The sequence below is a fragment of the Panthera tigris genome, chromosome X (assembly GCF_018350195.1).
Source record: "Panthera tigris isolate Pti1 chromosome X, P.tigris_Pti1_mat1.1, whole genome shotgun sequence".
Taxonomy (NCBI): Eukaryota; Metazoa; Chordata; class Mammalia; order Carnivora; family Felidae; genus Panthera; species Panthera tigris.
In genome coordinates, this window is record NC_056677.1 from 91,169,573 (window position 1) to 91,196,734 (window position 27,162).

A 27,162-nucleotide genomic window follows, 5' to 3' on the forward strand; every position below is an offset into this window, starting at 1 on the left:
TTGCTAATTTGTTTAAATGTCCACTATGGAAAGAAGTGACAGGTTCTAGTTTCAGTGTGCTGTTAAAAATGCTTACTGTTAATATTTTTCAGTAATGAAAAACCTCAGAGGTTCTGTAGAGTTGAGCTATTTCCCTTAATTGGTCCTGTGTTATCGTGGTACTAAAAATGTGAAATGATTTAGTACTAAGTGTTTTTTTTAATACTTATTGCCTCTCAGCAGCTTCTTTCCCAAGTTACATACATGTGATTGTCATTTTTATTTTTTCCAGTTTTAGATAATTGACAGAACATCGTAGAAGTTTAAGGTGTACGACATAATGATTGAATACATGCATATATTGCAAAATGATTACCACAGTAAGTTTAGCTGAAGCCATCATCACGTATAGTTATAAATTTTGTTGCCTTTAAAAATCTAGGTCAGTTTATTTCATTTGGTGAGGTAAGATTTATTCATTTTTATGTGGGCCAACCACATAATTTGCCAGGATAATAGGTTAATCCCCGTATAGGCTGTTTTTATGGTTAATGTTGATCACAAAGTTGACCATTTAAAGGGAGGGCAAATCCGTTATCCACCATTGAGTCACCTATAGTCACAGTTTCTTAGACCTGAAAAAGAGCTTAGACATCACGCAACCCATCTTCATTTTATAGATGAGGAAACTGACTCAGAAAGTGGCATAACCAAGTTCGTAATACTCCGTTCATGGAACCATGTTGCCTCTCAGTAACTAAAACAGAAACTCTGAAGCATCATGACATACATACGTTCACAAGTGAACCATGTATGTCACAGATAACGTATGCTTTAAAAATTTTTCAGGCATGTACCTCATTTAACTGGTTGAAACAGGAAAGGAGTGTTACCTTAGAACTGAAACTACTAGTATTTGTATGTTGTACTACAAAGAATTTCCTTATTTGATCAGTGAAGAAACAGTTCTAGCACTTATAAGTCACATTTTCAAGTTAAATTACAATATAAAAAGCAGTAATTATAAAGTTAAGGCACATCAGTTTCTTGACAAGTCAAGTAATGTTAATTATTACAAGTTATTTTGATTTACTTCAATTTATTTTAATCTGTAACCAGAGTATATAGTACCTAATAGTTTTTAAGGCAATTATTTTTTGTTCCATTATTTTCAGAATTGAAAGAAACTTTATCAGTGTTGGGGAAAGCACCTCTGGGGAGTTATATTTGAACTTTGGCTTGATTTCCAGTAGAATCTAGGTGAAACTGTTCTGGTTCTTCTGGGTTTTTTTTGTTTTTTTTTTTTGTTTTTTTTTTTGACCAAAGAATTTCTTAGTGAATTGTTTTGTCAGGTTGCAGCTGACAGCATTCAATACTTAAGTACTTTGTGCTAAGCACTGAACATTCAGTATCTTTTTAATTTTTTTTAAAATGTTTGTTTATTCTTGAGAGAGAAAGAGCACAAGTGGGGGAGGGCAGAGAGTGAGAAAGACACAGAATCTGAAGTAGGCTTCAGGCTCTGAACTGTCAGCACAGAGCCTGAGGTAGGGCTCAGACTCACAAACCTTGAGATCATGACCTCAGCTGAAGTAGGCGTTGAACTGATTGAGCTACCCAAGCACCCCTGAACATTCAGTATCTTCTGTGGTTATTACAGGAACCTTAAGTTTAGATCACAAATTTGTACAGCAACATTTTTCAATCTCTGCAACAATTTAATAGCAGTAGTTATTGTGCATTAAAAACTGTTGGCAACTTGAATGGTAAAGTTCCCTGCCATTCACTTTGGATCTGGCTTTTCCCAAATCTTTGGGAAGATTTTTGGAGAATCTTTGTACTTCTACAAAGTACTTTTCCCTATGGAAAAGGCCAGGTCAAAATTAAGCAGATGATTTTAGCATTCCTTAGAGCCTTTGATACTGCTAATGGGCATTGTGAACCTCAAAGATTGGATTATAGTGTGCAGGGTTTCCAGAAATTTTCACCTTGAAATTCTTTAGGAATGCTTATAACTTGTGAAACAACATTGAGAGCACCAAAGTGTGGTCCTGGACCAGCAGCATCGGCTTCACTGGAGAACTTGTTAGAAATGCACGTTCTTGGGACCCACGCCAGACCTGCTGAGTCAGAACTCTAGGCATGGGGTAATCTAGTTTATGGAGCCCTTGACTTGAAAACTACTGTTCTAGAGGTTTACAGGATTGGAGTAGTTTGCTGTAGAAGAATAGTAAGCCAGGGTGCTGCCTGGGTAGCTCAGTTGGTGGAGCGTCTGACTCTGGATCACAGCTAGGTCTTGGTCCTCAGGGTCTGGAGTTCAAGCCCCAAGTTGGGCTCTGCATGGGGTGTGGAGCCTACTTAAAATAGCAAGCCCCCCCCAAAAATAGTAAGCCACTTGAGATTTCAAGTGCAATACATACGTTGAAAGGGCAGTATTAAATAATATCAAGTGGCCGTTATATACAAGATGGAATCTACTATTGTCCCACAGGTCTTTTTAAAAAACTTCTGTTGTACTAATTTGGGGGAATGTAACCTGTACTTAACCACCTCAGAGCCTTTGTTCATTTTTTCTTTTTTTGATATTCGATTCCTCTTTATAGTTGTGTAACAATCAGTGCATAATTCTAGTCCTAGTATTGTTAATGACAGGAAGTGAAAACCTGGAGGTTTTAGAATTATTTGAAACGTGCTGCTTCTGCAAAATAAGGGGTCCCTTGTAGCTATAAAATTCTATTTCCCATTTACTTTCCCAGTTTATTATGCTATTGTTTCTTGCTCATTTACCAAATATTTTAAAAGTTTTTTATTTAAAATAATAAATGTAAGTAGTATAAAAGATTAACTAGTTCCACAAGGTGTATAACAAACAGCAGTTCTGCGGTCCACTTCTCCCCATCTCTGACTCTGCTTTCAGTAGTTGACCATATTGCATGATTTTATGTTTTATAAGTGAATATGTTCAAACTTGTTTTCATTTGTTAAGTATCACCTATAGACTTGCTAACATGGAGGAGGAGGATTTATCTTCCTCTTCCTTTTCTTCCATAGTAGGAAGTCTGTAGATAATACTTAAAAAAAAATTTAGTTTTCTCAGTTCTTGTGAGATCTCTTTGCAGTTTTGACAGGATTACTTAAATACAGTATTCACATCTGAGTCCTGTAGTCCACATTCATTGATTACATTCCCTTTTCTATAAAACTAACCTCAGTTTTAGTATTTTCATTTGCTTATTTTTCCATTTTTTCCATAAAAATATTCCCACTCTCCAGAGGTTAAATATCTTTTATCCGTAACTTTCATTATTTATTTCTGAAATGTCTGTGCTGGAGTTCTTTTTTTCGTGTGTGTGTGTGTGTGTGTGTGTGTGTGTGTGCGCGCGCGCGCACGCGCGCGCTGGAGTTCTGTGTCCTTTTATGTGAACTGGTTATTCTCTAGTCCTGCTGAATGTGTGTCCTCCTGGGATTTCCCTTTCACCCTTATCTTAGAAATCATTTTGCTTCTCTCTTGCAATGAATCTTCTGTTTCTAGGACTCTGCCCCCATCCCCCATTTTGTGGTTTAACTTCTTTATTTTGGTTTCAAATATCCTCCATAACTTTGTAGAAAGGAGGTAAATTGTTTTAATCTTTCATGTTTGAAAATGCTTCTACTCTCCCATCTGATTGATAGCTTGGTATAGAGTTCAAGGTTGGAAATAATTTTCCCTCACATACTGAACCTCATTGTTTGCTAGCTTATAGTTATTCTATTGAGAAGTTTATTGCTACTCCTATGTGTGATCATTTGTATGTGACCTGTTTTTCCTCTTGATCCCCTGACTTCAGAAATGGCCTGTGCATTGCTGATCATCTTTTTTGCTTTTATTGTTCGAGCTACTTCATGGACCCTTTCATTCTAAATACAGGTACTCCTATCCTGCAATGCTACAGTTCTCCTTTCATCATTATCATCATCCTCACCATCATTTCTTCCCCTTATACTTTTTATCTTTTGGGGGGGGGCCTCCTTTTGGTTAGATGTTGGCCATCCTATAGTGACCCTCTAATTTTCTTGGTTTTTGTCTTCATTCTCGTCCATTCTGTGAGCTCCTCAACTTAATTCTGTTTTTCTGCTTTTTATTTTTCAGTTGAAATACAGCAAAATTAGCATTTTTCTTGTATAGTTGTATAAATTTTGACAAATGTGCAATTGTATAGCCACTACCACACCCAAGATCCAGAATACTAGGGCGCTTGGGCGGCTCAGTTGGTTAAGTGTCTTCACGTCGGCTCAGGTCATGATCCCACGGTTTGTTGAGTTTGAGCCCTGCCTCGGCCTGTCTACTGTCAGCACAGAGCCTATTTCAGATCCTCTGTCCCCCTCTCTCTCTGCCCCTTCCCTGCTCTAGCTCGCTCGCTCTCTCTCTCTCTCTCTCTCTCTGAAAAATGAGTAAACATTAAAAAATTTTAAAAAGGTATAGAATACTTACATCATCCCCATTTATCCCTTTCTGCCATCCCTTTGTAGTCAGCCTTTTCCTATAGCCGTAACTATTGTCAGCAACTGATCTGGTTTCCCTTTCAGTAGTTTGGTCTTTTCCATTATGTCATAAATGCAGTCTTTTAGTTATGCATACTTCATTATTGTTTTTAATACTGAGAAGTATTCTGTTGTATGGATGTGCTAGTTTGCCCATTTACCAATTGAAGGATATTTGGATTGTTTCCAGTTTGGGGGGAATCATGATTATGAATAAAGCTGCTATAAACATTTATATACAGGTTTTTTGTGAGCTGAAGTTTTCATTTCTCTTGGGTAGATAACTAGAAGTGGAATTGTTGGGTCATGTAGCAACTCTGTTTAACCTTCTAGAAACTGCTAAACCATTTTTTAGAGTGGTTGTACTATTTTATATCACACCAGCAACATATGAGAGTTCCAGTCGCTCTGCATCCTTGTCAACACTTGGTATTGTCAGTTTTTAAAAAATTTTAGTCATTTTAAGATGTATGTGATGGTATCTCATTTAAAGATCTACAAATGGCCAAGAGGCACATGAAAGACTTTCAGCATTGTTAGCCATCAGGGAAATGGAAAACAGAACCACAATGAGGTACCACTGACACCCACTAGGATGGCTATAGTAAAGAGATGGACTGTAATTATGGATAGGTTGTGGAAAAATGGGAGCCCTCATACACCATGAGAACGTAAAATGGTGCAGTTGCTGTGGAGGACAGCCTGACAGTTGTTCAAACGGTAAACATTGATCCAGCAAGCAACTCCATTCCTAGGTGTTACCCAAGAGGATAGAAACATGTCCAAACAAAAACTTGCACATGAATGTTTGACAGCATTAGTCATAAAAAGCTAGAGTGGGAACAACCCACATTAGTACTAATGGATGAATGGATAAATAAAATACAGTATAGTTTAACTATAGGATTGAAATACTGATACATGCTACAACATGGGTGAACCTTTTGTTTATTTTTTTTTTTGGTGCATAAAAGGTTTTATTAAAGCATGGGGACAGGATCCATGGGCAGAAAGAGCTGCCCATGGGTGAACCTTTAAAACCTAAGTGAAAGAAGCCAGTTACACAGGACCATATATTGTACGATCCCATTTATGTAAAATGTCTAGAATAGGTAAATATAGAGAGACAGAAAGTGGATTGGTGGTTACCTGGAGTTTGTGGGCATAGGGGGTTAGCGGTTGGTACGGAATGTGGTTACATTTGGGTGTAATGAGAATGTTCTAAAATGGTGCCAATGGATGCACAACTCTCAATGTACTAAAAATTATTGAAATTATACTTTGAATTACAGGGTATATAAACTAAAAAGCTGTTAAAATGATCAGTTTTAAGTGTACAATTCACTAATTTTTAGTGAATATACAGAAATGTGCAGAAACAGATTTGGAACATTTTTTTATCACATCAAAAAAGATCCTTTGTGCTTGTTTGCAGTTAATACCTATTCGTATCCCAACCACAGGCAGCCCTGATCTGCTTTCTGTAGATGTGCTTTTTTGGTATATTTCATATAAGTATAATCCTATCTCTTTTCGAATCAACCCCCTTTTGCATCTAGCTTCTTTCACTTAGGTTTCAGTTTCTCCACATCCTTGCTGATACTTGTTCTGTGTATTTATTATAGCCATTCTCGTAGGTGTGAATTGATACCTCTTAATGGTTTTAATTTGCGTTTTCCTAATGACGAATGATGTTGAGCATCTTTTTAGCTTAGTAGCCATTCCTATATCTTTGGTAAAATGTGTAGTCAAATTACTTGGGCATTTTTTTAAAAAATTTTTTCAACATATATTTTGAGAGACAGAGTGTGGACAGGGAGGGACAGAGAGAGGGAGACACAGAATCCAAAGCATGCTACAGGCTCTGAGCTGTCAGCACAGGGCCTGACACGGGGTTTGAACCCACAGACATCAAGATCATGGCCTGAGCCCAAGTTGGACACTTAACCGACTGAGCCACTCAGGCACCCCAAATCATTTGGGCATTTTTTAGTTGTATCATCGTTTTCCTATTGTTGACTTGAGAATTTTTTTTTATATTTTTGATACAAAGCTTTTTAGTCAGATGTGTGATAATATACTGATAAAACTTTCTTCCAGTCTACGGCTTGCCATTTTCATTTTCCTAACAGTGTCCTTTGTAGAGCACAAGTTTTTAATATTGATAAAGTCCAATTTTTATTATATCTAAGAATTCATTGCCTAACTCAAGGTCTTGAAGATTTTCCCTTATGCTTTCTTCTGAAAGTTTTGAAATTTTGTTCTACATTTAGGCCTTTGGTCCATTTTAATTAAGTTATAGAAGATTAATTGTATAAAGATGAGGTATAAAGACCATTTTTTTCTATTTTATATATGGATGGGATTGTGCGGCACCATTTGAAAATAGTGTCTTTTCTCTGTTGAACTGCTCTTGTACCTTTGTCAAAAATCCGTTAACTGTATTTGTGTGGGTCTTTTCTGTGTGCCCTCTCTGTATGTTCCTCTCTTTTTTTCTTTCTTTTTTATTTCTGTATCCACCTTTTCTGTTTTCTTCCTGTTTCTTTTTGTTTCCTTGTCTCTAATTTTTATTTTATTTCCTGCTCTTCTGTTGCTTTTCTGGTTCTCTTTTTCTTCTCCCAGTTTTCCCTTTGATTTCCTTCCTCAAGATGAAGTATGTGGATTTGTACTAATTGAACTTTTATGTATTTATTTTTAGTGTAAATAGCGATAAATATGAAGAATTTGTATTCTTTTCTACAGGTAAAAACTTCCCAAAATGAGTTAACTTTTTCATTTATACCTCTTAATTTTTCTCAATGAATTTGTGGCCTTAGAAAAAGATGGTGATCCCTCTGTCCAAACCATGTTTCATGGTTTTTCAAAAGGCATAATTTCCCTAGTGTTATTGTTTCTTTAAAAAAGAAATTAAGGTAATTCAAATTGATATGCTAAAAGAAGTCAGGATTTTACTTGTTTTATAACCATGCTTTTATTTCATTCTTAAATTAGAAGATTGATTATTGATGCTTTTCCTATAGGCACGGTGGTCATGATTACTACTGAATCCACAGATATAAGAAAAACAATTTTCAAAGCAGCTTAATTAAGGAATTTGATTTTGGCATTTAATAAAAAGGAGACACTTGACAGTGGAATCAACTAATGCAAGTGATCAGTTCTGTTTTTGAACCTCACAAATACGGTCCTGTTTACATTGGTTTTCTTAGACTCTAGAGTAGTTTTCCCAGAAAAGTGCTCTAATACACTGAAATGTTGTTGGTAAGACATTCCTTTCCTGCTGTTTAATTTAAACTTCCATTGTTTTCATTTTTTAAGAAACAATTTTTGCATCATCTCTTTTTGTTAATGCTCTACAATAATTTGAGGACATTAGTCAAGAATTGTATCAGTGTTTCCTAGCATAGCTAATGGATTTAGTTTCTGTGATCCTAGCAGAGGGTTATTATTATATAGGAGAACCAAATGAGAAAATTACTTAACTCCCATACTGGAAGTATCCAGAAATCTGCTTTGGCATTTTACTTGCTTGAACTGTGATTTCTGCCCCTATAGATCAAGGGAGACCCCTGCGCCCCCCCCCCCCACCAGCCTATGTAGTCTTTAAAGGTGTTCTTAATACAGAAGCTTACTAGTTATTTAGGTTTAGAATATTTTTCTCTCATCTCCATGAAATTATGAAAGGAGCAGGGAACTTGGGCGAGAGACCTTAAAGCGATACAGTGTGGGCCAAGCTACATCGTACACACCTGAGCCTTGTTGCAGTCCCTTTGCAGCCTCGTGCCACAGTTGCCCTGAGTTAAGCTGCAGACTTGACTTCCTTTTGGTCCCAAAGCTCAGCTGCTTGTGCATACTTCTCTCAACCTTGGGCTCGTTGCGTAAATCCCATCCTTCCCCAACAAGGTAGCTCCGCAGGTGCCTTCTCCCATGTCTTCTCAAGTCCAGTTCTCTATTCCTAGGAGCATCGGCTCTTCCTCTTCTTTTCACAGGGTCCCGACTTGTACCGGGCGAGCCAGCCCTTTGCTTCTCCTGCTCCTGAGAAGTGCCAGGATTCTACAGCGCTGACAACTGCCTTCTCATCCCTAGACTCTGGGCTGCTTTCCGGATACCTGCATAAGCAAGCCCTTGTCACTGCTACCCATTCCTACCTGCACCTTGCTTTTTCCTTCTTGCCGCATTTGTGTTCCTTTCTCCCCATCCTCACCCCCACCCCTGGCAAAATGCATAAAGGATGGAAAAAGTACTGCGGCCAGAAGTCTCTGAATGAGACATCAATGGATGAATATTTAGGCAGCTTAGGGCTGTTTCGAAAGCTGACTGCCAAGGATGCCTCTTGCCTCTTTCGGGCTATTTCGGAGCAGGTAAAAGGAAAATATGTATCTTCCCTATACTGAGTTTTCAGGGTTTGAAACATGGCACGGTACTGTAGCTAGAAGACCTGTAGCCCACCAAAAAAAAAAAATCCCCTTTCTCTTCCTAGTAAAAACTTCCGGGTCTACTTGGCACTTACTAGCTTGGTGTAGGCCTTTGCTGATCAGTCCAAATATATTGCTGTGCCTTTGCTGTCTTTTCTGTTTTCTAAATGCTAGTTTGGAATGTAAGAGAAATAAGGATGGGATTACAGAAACTTTGAAATGAATCTTGATCCTTTATAAGCAGCCCTACTTTCTCTAAATTTTATGCCTAAGGAAACCTCATAGGCTGTGCCCATGAGTAGAAAAGGGGTGGGGGTGGTAAGACCAAACCATCTCTCTCCAATCTCATTAAGGGTGGCAAAAACATTTTATTAAGGTCAGGACCTAATTTTCCCATGTCCTACATATGTTTTGAATAAGATGGACTTAAGTGTCCAGTTCATCATTTTAATTTGATAGCTATTTCAAATGACTTGAGAGTGAGCTGGTCTTTCTCTTTTTAGTTGTTTTGCAGCCAGGTCCATCATTTGGAAATCAGGAAGGCTTGTGTCTCCTATATGAGAGAAAATCAACAAACTTTTGAGTCTGTAAGTAGAACACATAAGTAAGGTAGAGATGTCGGTAGAGTGTGTAGTAAATGGGAAATGAATTTTGAGCTGTGTACATGATGAAAATTATGTCATGCAATTTCCTCTCAATAGCAAATACTTAATTTTCAGCTGCCTTCCCTTTAGCATACCTCTAGACCTCCAGAATTAGACTATTTTGTACTCTAATTGAGAATTAAGACAGTTCGTCTGCATCCTTCCCACTACTTTCTGCTCCCCGTAGACCTCCCCAAACCTCCCAAACCCTAAAACGTTACATTTTGACTAGTGTCCTGTATTCTACATCCATACCACTGTTCCTCGAACAAGTAATCATAGTTCACAAGGAGTTTGGCTATGTTGATATTTTAATGTATATTTTCAAATATGTACAAATGGGAAAACCCCTCTGTTCTCTTAATTCTGTGCACAATGCTCTTGAGCCAATATGAATAGTCTTACAAAACCTAATTGTAAGGAAACAGATTAGTTCTAAACATTTACCTTTTCATGTGACAAACTGGTAATAGGTACTCTGCCACTAACAATTGGCTTTAAAACAACTTTTAGAAGACATTTTGCATACTTTGAAGTATTTGAATTCTTATTAATGGAATGAGGTTTTATCAAGGTCTGGTTTGAAGTGTGCCCTCTTGTGAGGCTTTAAATTTTTTTCAGCCCTTCCAGTACTGTTTGTTTTCTTCTCACTGTATATTATGGGCATTAGCCTGCTGTTCGAGGTTTACTCTTAATTTTCTCAACAGGTTTCAGTGAATCTTAAAACTGTCAAGCCTTCTTGACTTTAAAGCTTATTACCCAGGTTAAAGTTAATTACAGTCTTTACAACACCTGGGGAAAAGATTATCCATGAATTACTTCAAATGCAAGACCATGGTGTAAAACAGTGCATCTCAAGTATTTTTGTGCATACAAATCACCTGGGGATCTTGTTAAAGTGCAGATTCTGATTCAGTAGGTCTGAGCTGGGGCCCAAGATTTCTGCATTAACAAAACTCCCAAGTGATGCTTGCTCTTGTTCCTGATACAGTAATCATGTTTTGAGTAACAAAGACTTGTGTAAAATTTTAAAACTTAAATGGATAAATCTCAGAATAATCATGCCAAGAGAAAGAAGCCAGACCCTCCCCCAAAGTGCATACAGAATATGATTTTCTTTATATAAAACTTAAGAAAATGCAAACCAGTCTGTAGTGATAGAAAGCAGATCAGTGGTTGGAGGTTGGTGTGAGTTACAGAGGGACACAAGGAAACTTGTGGGGGTGATGGATATATTCACTATCAGAATCATCATGATGGTTTCGTGGGTGCATACATGTGTCAAAATGTATTTGTGCCATTTAAATATGTACAGTTTGTTGTCTGTCAGTTATACCGCAAGCTGTTTAAAAAGGGATTGAGCAAAATTGAAATTTGATCTTCAAGTCCAGTGATAATATATACATGAAACTAGACATATATTCTATTCCCTGAGTTGACTTTTACTTTTATTGAGGTGTATTTTATACACAAATAACATTTACCATTTTAAGTTTGGCATTTTCAGTTTGGGCAATAATACATAGTCCTGCAACTGCCATTGCAGTCAAGATATGGAACATTTCTATTACCCCAAGAAGTTCCCTTGTGCCCTAGGCTTTTCTGAATCTAATGAAATTCCCTTTAAGTTCCTCAGTTTAACTTTGTAAATGCATGTCTCCTGTCAAAATTTAAAGTCCTTGTGATTATTGGGTTTGCATGATTTATGAAAATTGTCAAGTTACTTAAATTGGCATTTCAAAAGAAACTCAAAAGCATTACCATTTGATGAAATGCACTGGTATGTGGATAAGCCAGGACCAATTCCTAGGACAGTTTTAAAGTCCAGCTTTTCTCCACTAATAACTTTTGTGTATGTGCAAATCTTCTTGAGGTGCTGTGCAAAATAGTCCTTGAATACCATAATTGTTGAGCTGAACAAACACCCATTGGAGGGTAATATTGCAGAATATAATCAGATTTTAGTAATGCTATGTATTTGGTTAAGTCAAGTTTGTTTTATTTTTGAAGTATGTGGAGGGATCTTTTGAGAAATACCTGGAACGGTTGGGAGATCCCAAGGTAAGATCAAATACGGGGGTTTAATCTTTTCAGAGTATTTGGAATAGTAAACCGAAGTATTCATTCAGCTGTGTCGCCTTAGCTTTAGTTAGACGCAACCTATTTTCTTAAGTAGCCAGCTGTGTTGAATGAAATAGTTCTTGCAAAAGTTTCGAAGCTGGCAGTTGACCTATTTTGTGTTGAATGTTGAGAATTCTATGTCAACAATTTTATCATCCATAGACTGCAAACAGGACAAGCCTAAGTCCTTTCACTTTAATGGGGGAGGAGGGATGGCAATGAATGTTACAAGAGGTCATTTGTTACATTTTTTATTCAACAGTTCCCCTGATTTGTAGTTATCCTTTATGTGGGAGTAAGCTTCATAAACACATATTTAATTAAAAATAATTTATGTGATTAATTCCATAGTTCTGGACTTAGCATTTACTAAATACCTTGCTAACTTCATAATCTTAACACTAATTCCATTTTTATTGTGCCTTTTAAATCTCTCCTATTAACTGTCCTTGTTACTTCATAGTTAACTGAGAAGGTCTTTAGGACTATTAGTTTCAGAATAAGTTTATGTAAATGAGTAACACAATATCTTAAAACAAGTTATAGTGTGTTCTACAAATTCTTCATTTAAAACATCGCTAAGCATCCAAAATAACTTGTTGAACTTGCAAAACTTTTACCTGATAGCTACAGAATGTTTTTTAAAAGTCTATGTACTATTTATGTTTAGGAAAGTGCTGGCCAGCTGGAAATAAGAGCTCTTTCTCTAATTTATAAGTAAGTTAAATCTTTTTTTTTAAAGACTGAGTGCATATGTGTCATTGTGTGTAAAGTTTATATTAAAGGCTCTTTGGGATTTGGGAATGATCTGTAGAATGAAGATGTCTAAGTAAAGTTAATTTGTATTAACTTTTGGGTGGAGAGCCTCTAGAGTTTGTGTCCATTTGAATGAAATAAAGGACTTTAAGGAAAGCTGGTATTCCTGTAGAAAATCAGAATGTCTCTCTTAGAATTCTTGTCTGTTTAACTTTGTGCCCCTTCAATGCATCTTTAGTGGGGCAATGTAGCTTCCAAGAGGGTAGAAATTGGTTCTTGAAGACAAAAAGATGTTAGATACTATAGTGGTTTGTAGTCCTTCAGAGGGTTACAGTACATAAGCAGATATATGGTATATCTCTGGTATTAAAATTTCATAGGAAAATTAAAAATAAAAAGGCTCTTTAGGCACATGATAATGAACATTTTGAGAAACACTGCTCTATCACTTTGGTCCCCAAAATAGCAAAAGTGGCATTTCTGGAAGCTGTGGGGTTGCACAGAACTATTGAAAAATACTTCTCTAGTGTGGGGTAGAGGCTAGTGGAAATCTTGTTCATTTGAGGAAGTTGATCTGTACATAAGATTTCCTTCACAGTTTTTAGGATGGTGAGATGGCATATACCTTGGTATAGTCTGAATCTTCTGGTTATGGGTACTCATTCAAGTTAGTGTTTTGCAGTCTGCTCATTTCTCACTAAATCCATCAAGAAGTTGTATAGAAGAGGCATTGGGCAGGTGACTAATCAGTTGTTGCTTTTAAGTCAAGGGCCAGCTTTTAAATTGGCTTTCTTTTTGTGTATAGCCCTCGAGCTAAGAATGCTTTCTTCAAAGTTTATAAATGGTTAAATGAAAAGTAGAGTACTGTTACATGGCATGTGAAAATTCTATGAAGTTCAGATTTCAGTGTCTGTAAATTAAGTTTTATTGGAACACAGTCATTTGTGCTTGTTTATCAGGGTCTGACTGCTTTCATGCTACAAAGTCAAAGTTGAGCAAACCATACGGCCTGCAAAAGCTGAAATGCTTATCATCTGGTCTTTTACCAAGTAAAATTTGCCAGCCTATGCTTTAAATAAGTGCGGAGCCCCCAAAACTCAGAAGCACACATACAGTTGGGAACCTATCTTCTTTACTTCTCCTTTTCCCAAATTAAGATATGTTTAAGAAATCCATAGGACTTTAGAGAAGTTGGCTATCTACTTTGAATTAACATTATTTAGCCTCTTTAAACATTCAGATTATTTTATATGAATAAGGTGGGCAGTGTGAAAGCCCAAATACTTGTTCTTATAAACTATCTTCTTGGATATACTAAATTATCTCTTTTCAACCACCTTTGTTTTCTACCTGTGTAGTCGGGATTTCATTCTTTATCGCTGTCCCGGAAAGCCTCCAACTTGTGTCACAGATAATGGCTATGAAGACAAGGTAAGAAGATGAGTGAATGTTTACTAAAATAAAAGAAATTGAATGATGCTGCTGGCTTAACAAGATAATAAGAAATCATTCTTTGTTACCTAATTAATGGGAGGGGGGGAAGCATAGTCTAAATGCCAAGCTTCTCCGCCACCAGCCTTTACCTCTCCATTTAGTCATCCTGAGTGTTGTTAGCCACCCTCCTGAACAGACCTTACCTTACCAGTCCTGTAATAGGTTAAAAAAAAAAAACCCACAAAAACCAAACCTCAATTGGCTCCTTGTTGGCTAGGAGATAAGGTTCAAACCTGGAAGCTAGGCATTTAGTCCCCTTTTCATCTTCACTGTCTTAACAACCTTAGTATATTTTGATTCCAGATACTCCAACTTACACTTTTTTTCTTTTCCTTTGTATCTCCAATGTTAACTCCTTTGAAACTCCCAACTCCCCTGGAGTTCTTTCCTCCCTTTGTGTTCCTTCCTCTAGCATCACCCAAGTAATTCTAATCACATTGTATTTGTTTTCATGCTTATTTCTCTCCTAAATCTTCAGTTTCTTGAGAGCAGGCCAGTGTGCTACTACTGCCCAGTAAGATGCTTGGAAAATAGTAGGAAGCGGTTTTGTTGGTTGAGAACTCTTAGCTGTTAAACAGATTGTTTTTCAGTATACAGTGTTTCTTCCAAAAAATCTGGGTTTTTTGTTTCTGTTTTTGTTTATCTATTTGAGAGAGTGAGGGGGGTGAAGGGGCAGAGAGAGAGAGAATCTTATGCCAGCTCTGCCCTCAGGGTGGAGCCCCACAGGGCACTGGATCCCACAAAGCTGAGATCATGACCTGAGCTGAAACCAAGAGTTAGATGCTTAACTGAGCCACCCAAAAAGTTTTTAAGGAAAAAAGCTTTTATCCCAATTATTTGATTAGTTAGTATAGACTATACAGTAATTGACTTTTTAAGGCTTGTGTCACACCATGGAATATATTTCAGGCAACATTTTTTTTTTTTTCAACGTTTTTTATTTATTTTGGGGACAGAGAGAGACAGAGCATGAACGGGGGAGGGGCAGAGAGAGAGGGAGACACAGAATCGGAAACAGGCTCCAGGCTCCGAGCCATCAGCCCAGAGCCTGACGCGGGGCTCGAACTCACGGACCGCGAGATCGTGACCTGGCTGAAGTCGGACGCTTAACCGACTGCGCCACCCAGGCGCCCCAACAGGCAACATTTTTTAAAACTTCTTAATGTTTGCTTATTTGAGAGAGACAGAGACCGTGCCAACAGGACAAGGGCAGCGAGAGAGGGAGACACAGAATCCGAAGTAGGCTCCAGGTTCCGAGCTTTTTGCACAGAGCCCAATGTGGGGCTTGAACTCAGGAACCAGGGGATCATGATCTGAGCCAGTCGGATGCTTCACGGAGCCGCCCAGGCACCATTTATATAATGTTTTTAATGTAGATGGGCTCATACTAAACATATTATTTGTTTTCACCTATCCTCATCAGTAATCTAGATCTACCTCATTTTTTTTTTTTTACTAGTTTAATGCCATTATATCGTACTTGCCTACCCACAAGTATGTATCAGAACTATTATTTTATGTTGGGATACCAATACCACCAGGGACACCTCTTCCAATCAAAATGGAACTTCTTGCCACTCGAATAAAGAAACTATACTGTTATCTCTGGAGTTTTTTCTTGCTTATTTATTTAGTTCTGGTTAGCCGGATTCCTTTAACTACTCCTTAACAACTGCCTCCAGTTATTGACCTTTGTTAGTTGGAGTTCCAAGTTCTTCTAGTCCAAATTACAAAGGGCTTCTCTGCTCAAAATCTGTTCACTTTCTTTTGGATTAATAAACTCTTAAACGGAAATAACCCCTCAGAGTGCTCAGAGTGGTGTGAAACTTCATAACTTAAACTTTACCGTGAGTTACTTTAGCTTGACACTTGCCCTCAATACTCTGAAATGGTTTATACTGGTGGAGTTGGAATTGTGATTTCAAAAAAAGGCTAGGGAAGAATAATAGACCTGAAGTAGAGAACTTTATTATTGGAAGAAGTTAGCCCAGATTAGGCAGGAAGGCAGCAAACAGGGGACTTGGAATTTTCTGCCAAAGAAGCTCAGTGGCAACATCCTCCCATAGAACACAAGAGAATCCTCTTTGGTCCCTCAGGTTGCTAATACGAGACGTGGCTTCAGAATCAGATAGACTTGGGGTGCCCGGGTGGCTCTAGTCATTTGAGTGTCCAACTCTTGATTTTGGCTCAGGTCATGATCCCAGGGTTGTGGGATCAAGCCCCATGTCAGGCTCCGTGCTGAGCCTGGAGCCTGCTTAAGATTCATTCCCTCTCTCCTCCTGTTCCCCCTTTCCCCCCCTCCCCCGCTCACACTCTTTGTCTCTCAAATAAAAGAAATAACATAGACTTATGGTTAGATATATCCCTTACTCAAGACAGATTTTTGAACCAAAATTTAAAAAGGTTTTGGAGCTGTTATTCAGACAGTATTCATCATATAGAGCCTGCAAGCATTTTTACTAAAATATTTTGGTTAGTAAGCATGGCTTTGAATTGTTTGGGAAAACTAGAGACTAAAGATCAGCTAAGAAATTAACTCCTTTTGTAGCTATCTCAGTGCCTTAATTCATTAAGAAAGTCTCTTTAGCAGTATTGTTCCTATATAATGTATTCATATATTACTACTCGGTAGAATGGATAACCTTTTGAGTAAATTAAGTCTCCCCCTGCCCTCATGATCTGAGTTTGGAGTATTTGGATATTTGACATAATTTCTGCAGTCCTTTTTCAAAGTTAAGCTGGGTCTCTTGACTTCTGTTAGGATTTCTACTAGATTTACTCAATTTGTAAAAGTTCCATATTTTTGCAAATTCACAAATCAGAACTTGTTGGCTGCATTAATGGGAATGTGATTTAGATTCAGTGTAGCCTTATTAGTGATTTTAATCTTGACATTTAAAAGTCACTTTTGAGGGGCGCCTGGGTGGCTCGGTTGGTTAAGCGTCCGACTTCAGTTCAGGTCATGATCTCACGGTCCGTGAGTTTGAGCCCCGCGTCAGGCTCTGTGCTGACAGCTCAGAGCCTGGAGCCTGTTTCAGATTCTGTGTCTCCCTCTCTCTCTGCCCCTCCCCTGTTCATGCTCTGTCTCTCTCTGTCTCAAAAAAAAAATAAATAAACGTTAAAAAAAAAAATAAAAAAAAATAAAAGTCACTTTTGAGAACATCTCTTTTGAAAGTTATAGCTAGCATTTATCTTTATTCAAATTTCAAAAATCACTTTTCCTCAGCTTTATTGATATATAATTGGCGTGTTAAGTGAAATGAGTCAGAGACAAGTATTGTGTGATATTACTTAATATGTGGGATCTAAAAAAAAATCACATTTTAAAAAACAAATTCATTCTCAATTTCTGGTTAGCAATTTAATTTCAAGTATTTCATGGTTGTAAGCTATGTAACATTCACTTAATTGTTCTGTGTGTTTTTCTTCAGATTCTACTCTGCTATTCAAGTAATGGCCATTATGATTCAGTGTACTCAAAACAATTTCAGTCAAGTGCAGCTGTTTGCCAGGGTATGTGAAAGCTTTACAAATGGTTAGGTGTGTTTCAGATGATTTTGTTTTCCCATCTTTAAATTGAGGGACCCGCCGTAAGTAACTCTTCTAAGCTGTTTTGTTGGCACCTATTGAAATTGTATACTGGCTTATGGCTGTTTTCACATTGTCCTAAAGAGATCTTACTTTGACAGTTGGAGTTTTGGCTTTTTTTCCTTTAGCTGTACTGTATGAAATTCTCTATAAAGATGTGTTTTTTGTGGATGAAGAAGAGTTGAAGACTGCAGTTGAATTGTTTCGAAGTGGTTCCAAAAAGAACAGAAACCATGCTCTGACTGGCAGCGAGGATGTCCATGTTGACTGCAAGAGTTCAGCTTGTAATAGGTAATAAAGGGAAAGGGGGTGTCAACCTCAAGATCAACATCATCATTTGAAAGTGGAAGGGGCTTGACATACCCACACATATGTATGTGGAGATCCATTTTCTATTGGGGGAAGAGAAATTTTACCAAAAAGGTATGTTGTATTTTGAGATGTTCAGGCTTCGGAGGTTTGATCCAAGTCAGAATCCTTTTTTTTTTTTAATTGCTAGAAGTGACTTTAGAACTATCTAACCCCATGATTCTCAAATGGTGCTTGTTAGGAAGGCAGATTCTTGGGCCTAGTTTCACAAAATTGGAGGTGAGAGTGGGGCCAGGAATCTTCTTTTTTTTAACAAGTATATTCCAAATATTCTGATGTAGGTAAGCTGTGGACCATATTATGAGAAAAAGCTGATTGTAAACCAGCACTATCATTTTGTTAGTTGGTAACTGAGATTCACAGTGGTTACTTGAAGTAGCACACACACATCCAGCTAGTAGAAAAGAATTTCTCAGACTAAGGGGAGTTTTAAGAGCTTTTGAGTGTCTGCCTTTGGTACTTGCTGGAAATATAGATTGTGGCCTCTGAGGAAACAGCTGGTGTGTCAGAGATAATAAAGTAGGTGTTGTCTTCTATTTCTTCTTGATTCCTACTTATGTGAAGGAAATTGATATAGGCTTGGTGCCAGTCAGGTGTCAACCTTGTCTTTTTGTCTTGATTGCAATTTTTTTTTTTTGTAGAAGAGAGGTTTTTAAACTTACTTGGGAATGCAGGGAGTGGAACTCGTGCATCAGGGTAAAAGTTGCTTCATTCTTCACTGATGATTTGTCCTAAGGATGTCCGGCTTTGGGCAATTATAGTAGTAAAAAAGATGTCCGGCTTTGGGCAATTATAGTAGTAAAAAAAAGCTAGATGTACTAGTTACCTATTGCTTCATGACAGTATTACTACAGATTTTGCAATTTAACACACTTATCTCACAGTTTATGTGGACTAGGAATCTGGGCACAGCTTAGCTGGGTCTTCTGCTTCGGGTCTCACAAGACTGCAGTGAGGTAGTTGGCCAGGATTGAGTTCTTACCTGGAGTTTTGACCGACGAAGGATCCACTTTGACACTCACATCGTTCTTGGCAGCATTTAGTTCTTGAAGCTGTAGGACTGAGAAATGTGTTTTTTGTTGTTGTTGTTGTTGTTTTGCTGGCTGTCAGCCTGAGGGAACCCTCACCTATTTGTCACATATGGTTGGTGAACATGACTGCTTGCTTCCTTATAGTCAGCAAGGGACCAGCAATACAGGCACTACGTTTTTATGCAAAATAATAATATACATCTTATCTATTAAGAAGCAAACTTGAGGTAGGGGAATCCTACATGGATGTGAACACCAGGAGGCAAAGATCATAGGGACCATCTTAAGAGATGGAGGTATGAAATATAGGAGATAGTCTGCTTAAGTACATTGTAGTACATCCTAATAAAAAGGAAGCATGAATGTAAATGTTGGGGTGAAAAACTATTTGCCTCATTTTTAGACCTTGAGCTAGTTTACCACTAGGTGGTGGTATAGTCATTAGACTTAAAACTCAGCTACTGCCTTTATATAAAGCTCTTTGTTCTAAATCTTTTCAATTAGGAGTGAAGAGTTGGGTGCCTGCTGCAATGTTGAAAATATACCAGAGGGGTGCAATCAAGGAACAGAAGAAGCAAAGGTTTGAAATTTTCTAGGCAAAGAATTTTCATAATCTTGGCTTGTAGCATCATAACTTAAAAGGCCTTAAGTTAAGGTCAAGCAGTCTACATTCTAGTTATATGCGGTGGGGGAGGAGTTCGTGTTTTCCTTTGTGGAAGTTTTAATCTTAAAATGTAAAATGGGTGCTTAATGTTGTCTGAGTATTTATTCTTAATGGAATTGTATAGATTGTTTTCAAAGCAATCTCTGAACACTTCAGAATTTTCAGAAGCTGTTGTTTTCAAATTAAATATTACAAATCCAGTAATAGACACTTTGTGATGAATCTTATGGATGCTAAGGTTTTTCTCTGTCATTAAAGTATGTGATGCTTGCCCTATTCTGTTCAAAGGAAATAGGTAATAATCCTGTTTGAAGAAACAGGAGAAATTTTTACCGTCTTTATAGTCCTAAAATCAAGCAGACAGACCTTTAGTTTGAGGCTAGCTCAATAGGGCAAATACTATTAAAATAATGTTTATTTATGCCCCAAGTTCTGGGAATTTGGGAACAGTAACTACTGGATATGGTGAAATTCTAGGAAAGCAGAAGAAAAAGGAAATTCCTTTGAAAGTTGCAACAGATTTTGACCAAAATGAAATAGAATTTTCAGGTGATTTTAGGGTACAAGAACACTTGCACCTCTCTGTGTATATCAAGATGAGATTTATTGAATAGCCTGACTGAATCTTTAATCTTTGTGTTGCATTGATTTATGTGAGATATATCCTAAATTGTTGGCTGCTTTCAATATTTCCCTTCTGCCATCTAAAACCTTTTAGATTATTTGCATATTGCTTCTTTAATCTCCTGATTTTTAAAATACGCAACAAAACTTACTGTGGCATTTAATTCTTTTTTTAATAAAGAAGGAAAGGGAGGCATATGTACATAGTTAAAAAAAAAAACAACTTTCTTTCTTCATAGAAGGAACTTTGAAGCTAAGGATGATGATTTTGTAGCATGATTATTTTTGTTTTAGTCTCCAGAGAGTCCATCAAAGATGCTCTTCCCGTATAAGGTGCTTAAAGCCCTGGATCCAGAAATCTATCGTAATGTAGAATTTGATGTTTGGTTGGACAGCAGAAAAGGTAATGAAATATTGACAGCATGCTTTTGAATCCTGACCTCCAGGGGAAAAAAATTTGCAAATTATTTCTAATGAGATGTTTTTAATGTACTGTTATAAAGGACAGCCTTCTACTTTTTAGCTTACTTAATACATGATTTTAAATCGAGAAGAGGAAACAGAAGTGGGGAAGGATCTTTTAGGATCCGATGTTTATCTGGGACTTTTAGTTTTGCAAAGACTGTGGAGATACCCTTTAGATTACTTTGAGTACCCAAAATATGTAACTGTAAATAAGCTTATCTTAGATTTAAAGTGTTAAAACTACTCACTGATAAATGAATAGGTCAGGTGTCCACAAACTGGCCTTTAGAACAAATCTTCCCTGCCACCTGTATCTTGTGTGGTCTGTGAGCTAAGAATGGTCTTTATATTTTTAAATGGCAGAAAAAATTGTAAAAGAACAGTGTATTTTGACACATGAAAATTATTTGAAATTCAATTGTCTATAAGTAGTTTTATGACAGAATTGAGTGGTTGTGACAGGGTCTGTATGACCCACAAAGCTTGAAATACTTACTCTTTACAGAGAAAGTTTGCCAACTGTTGTAATAGGTAATTGTTTATGACTCCCTATAAGAGAACTAAGTTATTCAAATTTGCCCTTAAAGTTCTGCCTTCAAGGTAGCCTTTTAATGTTTCATATTCAACTTCTTGAACCTTGGTGAACCTAGGTATAATTAGCAGTCTAATGATCTAGAATGAGGTGAAGACACAATAAGTTGTTAAAAATAATAAGATGCTTTGAAGAAACTATGTAGTGTTTGTTTTTCATTGAGGTGTGATACTACCAAGTTGTTTCCATTGGTATAACTAAGATTACAGCCTCCCCATTTCCACCTGTGTTTTATAGCACCAAACTATTTTGGCAGGTCTCCTTAAATTAACCACAGAAATAACCTGTCAAGAGTAATGGAATGACCCTTTCGGACTCTTCCCCCACCAGTCCTGCCCCCAGGTTTCAGCTTATAGTAGTAGCATTGTCAAAAACACTGGTAAACGTAAAGTAGAAAATTAAATGGTGTAAAATGGGAAAGGAACCAGTTCAGTTGAGCTTGAATCTTCATTTTCTTTTAATAGAACTTCAAAAAACTGATTACATGGAGTATGCTGGGAGACAGTACTATTTGGGAGACAAGTGTCAGGTTAGTTCGTCCTTTAAAAACTCAGTAATTTGGGGGCGCCTGGGTGGCTCAGTTGGTTAAGTGTTCAGGTCTTGATTTCAGCTCAAGTCATGATCTCATGGTTCATGAGATGGAGGTTCACGTCGTCCTCTGCACTGACAGCACAGAACCTGGTTGGGATTCTCTCTCTCCTTCTCTTCCCTCTCCCTGCTCGTGCTCACTCACTCTCTCTCTCTAAATAAATAAGCATTAAAAAATTAGTTTTTCCAAGGTTGCAGTTTTAGTTCAACAAAGCTCATTTACAAAATGCTAGAAAAAAATTTTTTAATGGTTGTATTAAATTTTAATTACAAGCTTCTGTGAGATGATGTAAGGATCTTTTTTATCATGTGCCACATCTGTTGAGCCAGACTGGCTGGCAGTGTTTATTAGCAACTGCTTTGATAAGTAGACACTGTACTCTGGGGGAGGAGTTGTATTTTTGTTTGTCAGAAGCCAGATCTGGCAAAAGACTTGAGATTAGATGTATGTTTACTGTCTCCTATTCTCTTTCAGGTTCGCTTGGAATCAGGTGGAAGATACTATAATGCTCATATTCAAGAAGTTGGAAATGAGAATAATTCCGTAACAGTCTTCATTGAAGAATTGGCAGAAAAGTAAGAATACAATAGTTTGTTGTATTACTAAAATCTTTGGCTCTTGATGCCTTTTTGTAGTAGTAAATTGAGAATTGCCAGGATGCTAGTAAGAGATCCAGAGTTACATCTGGTACCAGCTTAAGATGACTTATCTCAGATTGTAAAAGCATATGCTGAAATATGAAATCTCAGTATACTTGTATATAAAATTTTCCAAATCCCTAGGCTCTAGTCAACTTACCAGAAATACTAAATACAACAGAATTCTGGTATAAAACCATTCATACTAATTGGAAAGCTGGTTTGCTAAACAAGCTTCTGCCTGTACCAAGATAAGCTAGTCTGGTAATTCTCAGACTTTAACATGCCCCAGAATTACCTAGAGAGCTTGTTAAAACAGATTGATGAACTCCATTCCCAGGGTTTCTGGTTTCAGTATATCTGATGGGGCCCAAGAATTTGAACTTCTCAGTAATTTCCAGGTGATAACTAATGGTGTTGGTCCACTTTGAGAACCATTTAACTTGATTAAGCTGCCCTTCTAACCAAAAACTCAGTAGCTTAAAACAAGTTCATTTCTTGTGTTCATTTAGCATTTCATAGTGTGTCAGAAAAGGGGATCCAGGCCATCAAAGGCTCTGTCTAGACCCATTTCCATGATCATAGGGAAAAGAGGCGAACATGACAAACCACGTGGTGGTTCTTAAAGCATCTCCTTGTGTTTTATTGGCCAAAGTGGATTACATAGCTGAGCCTGAAGTCAATGGGATGGGAAACTATCATCCTCTTCCAAGGAAAGGCAACAAATATTTGTAGACTAGTCTGTCACAGTCTTTCCTCTGGAACGTGATATATGCTACAAATAGCTGTGAAATTGTACAAATTACTCTTAGGTTTTCTAACCTAAAAAGAAAACCTCACCAGGGTAGCAAGTGTGTCAACAAGTTTAAGTAGAAAATGCTTGAAATGAAGTGGATGGGTGAGGGTATGTATATCCAGTGAAAATTAAGTCTGTGTTGCAGGGGCTTTATGGTGGTATCTTTAATTTTAAGGCATGTTGTTCCACTGGCTAACTTAAAACCAGTTACCCAAGTCACACCTGTTCCTGCCTGGAGTGGTATGCCCAGTCGGAAAGGAAGAGGTTACCAGAAAATTTCCGGAGGCTATGTCCCAGAAATGGGTTTGTATACTGAAGGTTTTTATTCTTTACCCCTTCTTAAGATCTAACGGAAGTCTTGTTCTCAGGTAGAGTTCAGCATTACTGACATTTTGGTATGGAAAACTTTGCTGTGTGCAGTTGTCCTATGCCTTGTAGGTTGCTTAGCATCTTTTGACTGTCTGCTAGATGCCAGTAGCATCTTTCCCACAGTTGCAACAACCAAAAATGTCTCCAGACATTGCCACATGGGTCTCAGGGTGGGGAGGAGCAAAATTGTCTGGTAGAGAACCACTGTTCAGGGGACTTTGTGTTAACAAGCTGGAGTAGATTTTAGACTCTAAAACTTGAAAAGATTTCTCAGAGAACTAGGAAAACGCCTCACAGAAGCAGACATTCTATTAGTAACCATAATTTCTGGGAAAATAAGTAATGTAGGTGACCGAATGACTGTTTTGATGAGCAAAGCCACCTGAACTAAAGATAGTGTGGAGATGTCCATTGATAGGGGAAATTGCCTGCTGGTTTTGCCCTTCCAAATGGAAGACCTAGTATATCCTTAAAAAATACAGTCATTACCTTCCTGTATTTATTTGGTTTGTTCCCTTAAAAATTCTAGGCATTTGGGTGGGGGGGGGGATTGGATCTCTTGGTTTGGTTATGAAGCTTATTTCCTACTTTGTTTGCCTGAAAGCTATGTCAGAGATGGACATGAAGCAACGGAAGAAGATGTTCAAAAAAGTTAGAGGAAAAGAGGTTTATGTGACTATGGCTTACGGCAGGGGAGACGCCTTCCTCCCGCCCAGGCTTCAGCACAGCATGCATTATGGGCACGACCCTTCAGTGCACTACGCACAGACAGCTGCCAATGTCCTGTCTAATGAGCATTTCCATCCTCAACATCCACCTCAGAGACAGGGTCGGGGATATGGGATGCCCAGGTAAGGCTTAATTGACTTCCAAGGTAGTGTACATCTCTGTTTAGGTATTGTGAACAATTCCTAGACAGAATTAAAGTAAAATTTAGAAATATCTTAATAGTTTAGCTTTCTTTTATAATCTTTGCTTAGTGGATGGAACTGATGTGTACTTAAATTTTTTTCAAGTGAATTTATTGTATTCTCACTGAACAAATACGGAATGGTTGAAGAGATAAGCTAGAGCTATCAAGATGAGTGTTGTGGATATGGCACTGTATCCACTAATAATGGATAGGCCTAATACAAGTAGTGAGGGCAGAACAGCTCTTTCTATTGGGATATTTTTAGAAAAATGTGTTAATTCTATTTAAGTGCCGATAACGTGATAAATAATTCTATTTAAGTGCCAATTACTAGATAAACAGTTTTGTTTTCCTTTCCCTTCTTTCTTAGGGATTCATCTCGCTTTATCAACAGGCATAACATGGAAGCCCCTAAAGTTGGTTTTTACCCTGGCCCAGGTAAAAGGTGTTGCCAGGGCTATGATAACTTCTCCTATAGATCTCGGTAAGTGAATTTTAAATGTTGAAAATCAGAAGATGGGCAAGTTGGGCTTCATTGCTGAGTGACAAATACATGGATTAAATTTTTTTTAGTGTCAGCATTGAGATGTTTGAATAGTTATTTAGAAATTTGGAACAAGTTACCATACCATATTTTAACTTTTTTCCCCTTTTCTCTGAACTACTTAATACTTAAGTTCCTTTAGACGTAGTCACCGCCAGATGCATTGCATGAACAAGGAGTGCCAGTATAGCTTTGCCCCAGAGAATGGACAGATGCCCAGGGGCGTAGAAGAAACCATTACCTTTTATGAAGTTGAGGAAGGGGATGAGACTGCTTATCCAACTTTACCTGTAAGTAGGTCAAAGCTTTAATCAAAAAGCTGTTTACTTTTTCTCTTATTTTTTTTTTAAGTAAAGGCAGTGTGGATATGTTTTAGCTCTTTGAACAAACTGCAAATAAAACACTTATGGAAACCTTGAGCTTTTATCTTAGAGCTTTTAAAGATGGGAGAGGAGAACTTTTAAAGCTATTTTTAGAGAAAAGGAGTAGAGGTGGACAAATACACTTGCCTTATGGGCTAATATTTTCTGTTTTCTTGATAATTTTCTCACATATTTTGATTCTAAAGTACATTAAAATACAGCTTTTTTTGATGAACTGTGTGTCTTTGGTACAGAGTCATGGAGGGCCCTCCACACTGGTTCCTGCTGCTTCGCGATACTGTGTTGCAAGGCGAGGACATAGCTCAGGCAAACAGACCTTGAACTCAGAAGGGGCCAGTGGCCAGAGTCACAATGGTGAGTCATTTACAGTTAAATGTCTCTTTAAAAGAGGATTCTTGTGGCATTAGTCATCAGGGCTGTGAAGTAGATTTAACAGGTTTTGGTTTTGGGGTCTCACACTGTACGAGTAGCTCATTTTGAATGAGTTCTCAGTTCTTGTCTCAGAGCTTTGCTAGGATTTTAAAGATGTCTTGGTCTTTCTCAGAAGGCCAGACATCTATTTCTATAGGCCACCACATTGTTATAACTTATTTTCAGCTCTCTGCATAGGTCTTTTAGTGAGTTTTGATTTGGTGGGATTTTGGTATAGGAAACATCTGTTCTTTATGAGCAAGGCACTTCTGTTACGGTGAAGACCATTTGTTTGTATATTTTAGGCTTTTCTGTGACTAGCTTCTATTGTACAAAACTGCTATAAAACAGCCTTTGCCTGAAGAAGTCTACTTGACTTAGAACTTTACTATTCATTGTATCCTCTTGGTCATCTACTGTACTAAGTATATTTATAATTTAATCTATTTAACTGTATCCCTCAAAGGAATTTGGTACCCTTGTTTGTTATATGAGGAAATTGAGGTTCAGAGGGTAAATGACCTGGCCAGAGTCATACCTTTAGTAAGTGACAGAGATTTAACTTTTTTATAACTGCTTTATTTAGATATAATCTACATAGCATATAATTCACCTGTTTAAAAAGTGTGCAGTTCAGTGATTTTAGTATAGTCACAGCGGTGAATGACCATCACCACAATCAACTTTAGAACATTTTGTCACCCCAAAAAAGAAATCCTGTACTAATTAGCCGCTCCCCATTTTCTGCACCAACCTCCCTTCCCCCCCAGCCCTAGGCAACCACGAATCTGTTTTCTGTCTCAATGGATTTGCCTATTCTGGACATTTCATACAAGTGTAATCATGCAATATATAGTCTTTTGAGATTGGCAGAGATCACTTTTGAATTTGGGTTTGTCTGACACTAAAGCCTATATGTATGTTCTTAACAGTTGTTAGGGTGTCTCTCACTATGGGGTGTGCTTATTTTTACCATTTTATCATAAAATGATCCGTAAGCGACAATTCTACTCAAACAATTCTGGAGGAATTGGGTGGATTAAGGCAGTGTCAGGCAGTCTCAGTGACTTGACTTAGCAGTCAAGTTCTTTATTTTCTTGTATGTTCTTCTTTCTACTACTGATGTAGAAGAAAAAAGGTATTTCTGGGAATTTAATGAGGACAAAACATGTAGCACAAGAATGATCTGTGAAGACTTTGTCCCCATGCATGTGCATGCATGTGCTTAAGGGTGTATGTTCTCTGCTCTTCTACTCAGC

General features: G+C 37.6%; 1 protein-coding gene across 1 annotated transcript in view; it reads left to right on the top strand.

Annotated features, from left to right (window-relative positions):
• Window positions 1-27,162, top strand: part of ALG13 (ALG13 UDP-N-acetylglucosaminyltransferase subunit) — a 61,230-nt gene that overhangs the window by 12,013 nt on the left and 22,055 nt on the right. Inside the window, 19 exon segments of the mRNA XM_042973804.1 lie at window positions 8,487-8,520; window positions 8,523-8,639; window positions 8,641-8,673; window positions 8,676-8,858; window positions 9,416-9,499; window positions 11,567-11,617; window positions 12,348-12,394; window positions 13,792-13,864; window positions 17,359-17,440; window positions 17,644-17,806; window positions 19,420-19,495; window positions 20,498-20,606; window positions 21,725-21,789; window positions 22,324-22,424; window positions 23,459-23,586; window positions 24,257-24,503; window positions 24,936-25,049; window positions 25,243-25,399; window positions 25,726-25,846. Coding sequence (XP_042829738.1) covers window positions 8,487-8,520; window positions 8,523-8,639; window positions 8,641-8,673; window positions 8,676-8,858; window positions 9,416-9,499; window positions 11,567-11,617; window positions 12,348-12,394; window positions 13,792-13,864; window positions 17,359-17,440; window positions 17,644-17,806; window positions 19,420-19,495; window positions 20,498-20,606; window positions 21,725-21,789; window positions 22,324-22,424; window positions 23,459-23,586; window positions 24,257-24,503; window positions 24,936-25,049; window positions 25,243-25,399; window positions 25,726-25,846 — 1,985 coding nt within the window.